The sequence below is a fragment of the Equus asinus genome, chromosome 5 (assembly GCF_041296235.1).
Source record: "Equus asinus isolate D_3611 breed Donkey chromosome 5, EquAss-T2T_v2, whole genome shotgun sequence".
In the NCBI taxonomy this organism is placed as follows: Eukaryota; Metazoa; Chordata; class Mammalia; order Perissodactyla; family Equidae; genus Equus; species Equus asinus.
Window position 1 is genome coordinate 15264042 of NC_091794.1, and position 6000 is coordinate 15270041.

Consider the following 6000-nt stretch of genomic DNA (forward strand, 5'->3'; position numbering starts at 1 on the left):
AGACAAGGCCACTAATGTGACAGGAAAACAAATCCAAAATTTCAAAGTATAGAAATACACTGAATACCACAGAATACCTTTTTTTAATGGTAAAGAAATCCATAGCCCAAAGTAATTACTTCTGGTTAAAAATTTGAAATTTATCCAGCCAAACAAATTTCTCAAATCAAGTTATGACTAAGAATTTACTATATGCCAGGAGGTACTTGATAGTATAAGGGGGACAAAGTCAAGTATAAGGTTATTCTCAAGATTATAATTTTTCTGAAGCAACGTGATTTCTAACAGTGAAATTAAAACAAGACAGTAAATTATTAACTACTAAATTTCAACAGCCTATAAATGCCACAGAGATGAGGAAAGTGATGGATTTATTCACTTCACAAGTGGATACTGAACACCTACTACATGCAAGGCATGCTGGGAAATAAAATGGTATATAAAACACTTCCCCATCTCTAGCTGCTAAAATCTAGTAGTAAAAAAAGAAGACATATAACATAATTAGTTAAATACTAAAACAAAAATAGATACGCCCTATTTAAAATTGCATCCCCCTCCGCACTCCCTCTTCCCTGCTTTATTTTCCTCCATAGCATTTATCACCATCTGACATTCGATTCACTGACCAATTGATTTGATTGCCTTTCTCCTCCCACCTATAATGTGAGCTCCACGTGGACAAGATATTTGGTCTATTTTGTCCACTACTGTGACTTACTACTTAGCAGAGTGTTGACTAAGCACTCAATAGTTTTTATCAAAAAAAAAACAAAGGTAAGGTAAGGGCCATCCATTATACAAAATGTGGTAAGAATTCTGGAGTCCTCAGGAAATGCCATGCAAAGGGCATGCATGGGACTGCCTCCAGACTTCGCAGGGTGTAAAGGTCTGGATGGGCACTGATACTGGTGAAGATAGTATCTTGCTAGAGCTACATATATGCTACTAAAAATTAAATCAAAGTTAATCAATCCTAACAGCACAGTTTTCAGAGCAATGGAGACAACACAATCCTTAAATCCTCTGAGGTCAGCTGCTATCTTTTCCAATTTTTAGTTCTGAACACCATCCTTTGAGAGAAGTACTTACAAACCAAGATAGGAAAGCACCTGGCAACATAGTAAGCGACCTATGGTTCAAAAAAAAACCAAGAGGGGAAAAAAAGACTTGAGAATTTAACAGGAATAGAGAACATGGAGGAACATAAGAACAATCTTCATATATTCAAAGGATGTCACACAGAGGAGGAATCAAGACTATTTTCTCTGTTCCTTGCAGAGATGTTACAGGGAGGCAAATTCCAGTACCTAGCCTTGGAAGGTAGGAAAAATAAATCTTAAAGTAGATGAAAGCTCTCTGTCGGTGAAGCAGATAGAATGGTAAGTCCTAGTAATGGTAACAGAGTAGCAGCAGCAGCATGAGAAATGTTTCTGACTGTAAGGTTGTGGGGAACCTAAAACATGTCCACCGATGACTGTGCCACAGTGTAGACTGTGTTAAATGTCACAGAGAAGCACAAAGGGGAGGCCCCAATAGCCAAGAATCATAAAAAGCGAGGAGTTCAACTTCACTAATAATCAGAAAAAGGTACTTAAAATGAGATTGCCATTCTCTACACTCATGTTACCCTTGGGAGGTTGTTTATCACTGAGAGGAAGGGTGGAAGTGGGACTTTGAGGATGTGAAGGCCTTTACAGGTAGAGACGGAGCGACCGGGCTTTCTAAACACACAGGACCAAGTGAGCAAAGGCTCAGGGGACGGAACGAAGGTGGTGAGCAGGGAACTCGTGAAGAGTGCAGGCTGCCTGGAATACGAAATATGGGAAGACCAGAAAGAAGTCTGAGCTAAGGAAAACTGAAGAGGCCAGATCACGGAAGATCTTGTGAGCCAAGCTAAGAGGTTTGGTCTTTGTTCAGAAGACAGTGGAGAACCATTAAAAATCAAAGCTGTGTTTTAGGATGATTCACCTGGCTTTGGTACACATGAATATACCAAAGTGCAGGAAAGACTGGAGGAGGAGAGATAAGTCAGGACAGCAAGACAACTAAAAGTTGGCAAGGTCTGAAAAAAGATGGCGGCCAGAACTAAAAGGAGGGACTAGATGCAGAGAATCTTATGAGTGATAACTGACTGAATGGGAGAGCTACATAAAAGGAACAGGCAGAGAAAACGGAACACCAAATTTTTCTGACTGGATAATTATTCACAACTTAGAAGCCAGGAGGAGAAATACGTTCAATCTGAGATAACAGGTTTGGTTTTGGAGCAAAAGACTCACACGGAGATAAAAGCTGCCCCAGACAAGAAAACTTAGGGAAAGACCATGATCCCAGATCTTTCTTTGATGAAGAAATCTTCATTCTTTTTGCCTTAAGTAATGGGAGTGGGAAATTAACCAGAGAGCATGAATCTGTAAGGTCAGAGATTTTTCACCCCTGTATACCCAGCACCAGGCACAGTGCCTGGCACATGGGAAGTTTCAAAAGTACTTGCATAATTAACAAAATGAATGAATGAATGAGCATAAAAGGAACGCAGCTTAGAAGGTTCTTCTCTGTGGTGTAGCCCCTGCACTGCAGAGCCCAATTTTGTCTTAAAATCCAAAAATTAAATGAAACCACTTTATACCACAACTTGTTATTTACCCATTTACTCTAATATATTACAAATTAGATTGTATACCCCAAAATAAATAAACCACAACTTTCTTCTTTTTAGGATTTTAGGATTTTGATTTTGCTCAGGAGATTGTTTCTTAATCCAACACTTTGTCTTGATCGAAGATATAGTGATCTGTTTTTTGAAATGCTTTCAGAAAAAAAAAACGCCCAGGTAGACCTGTGGGCTGGAGACCTATAAATCACAAGTAATTTACTGAGATTTCTATAATAAAAAAATATTAAGTGGCAGTGTGATTTCCATCTTCATCAGGTAAACATGTGAGTCTTAAACACAGGGCTTCCTCCTTACCTGTTTGAGGGCCAGGTGGGGCTTGTGGCGGCCCATTCTGTTGTGATTGCTGTAGAGGACAGCACATAACACGTCTGTTTCTGCATCTAAGGTTTGACTCTTCAGTGACAGTGTGACAAGACAGCATTCTTTAATTACAGCTGCAATGCAAAGGTCTAAAGCGGAGATGTTTAATAAGACAATATGTATTTCTCCATTAAGTATATTATATAAAAAACACTGAAAAGCATCTTTCCTAATTCGTTTTAAAGAAATCAAGAACAAGTGAACATCATCAGCCTCAACTGTAAGAACATAATTAATGATTCTAAGTATGTGAGAAGTTGGAAGTCCAGGAAATCATTAAGAGAACATCTGTTAAACTCAAATGTGTATCTTTACACCACATTTTATCACGATTTTAATAATCTTTCTTATAAAGCCATTTGGTGTACACTTACACCTGAAGTACCTTGAGGGTGGGGCACTGCATACTTGTTTAAAACTCCCGTTTTGCTATACACATAAGCAAGGCAGAATGAATTAATTCATACTCTTAAAGTCAAAGGTTACTGTATTTGGGTACCAATTGAAGATAAGGATATACTCAGAAAAGAGAAACCACCTTGGTAGCTGGAAATTATATTATTTGATAAATGCCTGACTGAACACGGGGTGCCCAGCAGAATGAGATAAAAGCTGCCTGGTTCGTCGTCTGAAAGGTGTGAAGTAGAAGACGGGGTTAACGTGTTCTCCGTGGCTCTAACGGTAGCACTAGCATCCGAATTGAAAGTAACACAAAGGCAGATCTCTACACAACGTGGAGAACTTTCTTACTGTCCCAACTATCTCAGGCCAGGATGGGTTGTCTTAGGATGGGGGGGGGAGGGGGGAGGGTGAGCTTGGTGAATTTCCACGCCTAATGGGAATCCTGGTAAGGAACTTCTGAAGGAAGAAGAGGGAAGATTAACCTGTCAGCTTCGTAGGATGGACGGATGAGGAGGAGGATGTGATAACTGGATAGGTCATAAGTATTTAATACTAATAACCATCATGTGAGTGTTTATTTACTGTATCAGGCACTGTTCCAAATGCTTTACCTATAACGTTAACTCTTTCATTCCTCGAAACAGCCCTGAGGCAGATACTATTTTATACCCATTTGAAAATGAGCCGAGGCACAGACCGGTTAAATAACGACAGTCCCTCCCGCCCAGCTCCTGCAAAGACCAGGATTCAAACCCAGGCGATCCGGCTCCCGAGCCAAGCTGCGAACTACCACGCCCTACTGCCTAATAACGGTAATACCATCATACAGTGGGGAAACGCTTTAAGAGCGCTTTCCCCGAAACGACATCGTTAGATCCTCCAACACCCGGCGACGGGTAGGGAGGACTAAACCCACTTTACAGGTAAGGAACCAGAGGCCCAGAAAGACTGCGGTTAAGTCCAGAGTGCTCAAGTGACTGCCCTCCGCTCCTCGGAGCCGCAGGTGGGAAACAGGCCGCAGGGAGCACAAGGCCCCAGGCAGCACCAGCCGCACCCGCCTCTCTGCCCATGGGGTTCAGCGAAGGACTGCGGTCCCAGAGTCCCTACACGGTCCCCGGCAAAACCCGGAGCCCGGCGGCGTGCCGCTCGGGGCCTCTTCCCGGCGTCCCGCGGGCTCAGGAAGTCCCGCCCCGCCGCGCACGTGCGCGGCCCCGGCCGGACACCTCCCCGCCCCCGACCCCGGAAACGTCTGCCTCTCGCCGGCGCCTCACTCACCCAGGGCGGCGCCGTGCGCCTGCACCGTCACGGTGCTGCCGCTCCCTGCCTTGGGGATCCGCACGCGATTCCACGGCTCCGGGCCCGGCGGCTCCGCTGCCATCTTGCGATGCGGGGGAGGGACTGGGAAAGGCGGAGCTGGGCGAGACCAAGTGGAGCGCCGGAAGGAGGGCAGAGGAGACGAGGCTGGGAGGCGGCGGGCAAGGGGCGGGGCGAGGCGGGCAAGGGGCGGGGCGAGGCGGGCCCTCCGCGGGGTCTTGCCGCAGCGACGGCGGGCGGGAAAGCCCCAGATGGTCGACCAACCCTGGTCACCAGAACCGGACCGCGGATCAGGGCCACTTGGGAGAGTTTGGGGAAGAAACCCCATCCTGGTACTACTCAGTCAGAATGTCGGAGTAGGACGAGGAATTGCATTGTGTTTACGCTTCCCCACAGGGGATTCTGAGGCACCGCCGAGTTTGGGACTGCTTCACGGCATTTTACAGAAGTAGAAACTGAGGCTGCGAGTCGAACTGGTGCATGCACCCCTATCTCCGCCTCAGACATCAGGGAAAAGGGAAGCAGTGAAATAGAGGCTCATGCAAAGTGCGGCGTTTGTAATACAGAAAAAGTGACTTACTTTGACATAGTCAAGCTCCTCCGTCTTGAGCAGCAGCACCGCGATCACATCAAAGAAGCTTGGAGGCCGTCTGACTCCCTCAACCCCATCCTCTCCCAGTGTCCTAGACAAACGGTGTTCCAAGTTCTACTGATCCTCACCTCGTTAATGTCTTTCTAATAGTTCATTAACCTTCAGCCACAGTGATGCCGTCCTACTTAAGTACGTAAGGCCCCAACCGTAACGTATTAGAGAGGTTGTTAGTGGTTTCTGGAGACACACCGCCAAGGTTCGAATTCCAGTTCTGCCGTTTACCAGCACTATGAGGCTTTCGGGGAGAATTCATCATTTCCTTGCTTTTCCAGCTTCTAGAGGCCACCTGCATTCCTCGGCTCATGTGTCCATCTCTCATTTTCAAAGCCAGTAGCATAGCATCTTCCAATCTCTCTCCACCCTCTCTTTCTCTCACCCTTCTGCCTGCCTCGTCTTAAAAGGACCTTGGTGATTGCATTGGGCCCACCAAAATCACCCAGGATAATTTCCCCATCTCACAATCTTTGACTTAATCACGTCTACAAAACCTGTTTTGCACTGTAAAGTAGCATATTCACAGGTTCTTTGGACTAGGATGTGGACATCTTTGGGGGCCGTTATTCAGCCTAGCACAGACTCTCTCATAATTTAC

At 45.2% G+C, this 6000-nt stretch overlaps 1 protein-coding gene across 3 annotated transcripts in view; it reads right to left on the reverse strand.

Annotated features, from left to right (window-relative positions):
* NEPRO (nucleolus and neural progenitor protein) overlaps nucleotides 1–4911 on the reverse strand; it is a 17267-nt gene extending 12356 nt beyond the window's left edge. Inside the window, exons 1-2 of one of the 3 annotated variants that reach the window (XM_070508836.1) lie at nucleotides 4718–4911; nucleotides 2975–3129 (exon numbers count right to left, since the gene is read on the reverse strand). In XM_070508836.1, coding sequence (XP_070364937.1) covers nucleotides 2975–3129; nucleotides 4718–4820 — 258 coding nt within the window. In that variant the 5' untranslated portion in view covers nucleotides 4821–4911. Of the gene's footprint in view, nucleotides 1–2974; nucleotides 3130–3924; nucleotides 4620–4717 lie in introns of those variants that run through there. The other 2 variants (XM_070508838.1, XM_070508837.1) reach the window with 2 other exon arrangements.
* Between the last annotated feature and the right edge of the window lie 1089 nt (nucleotides 4912–6000).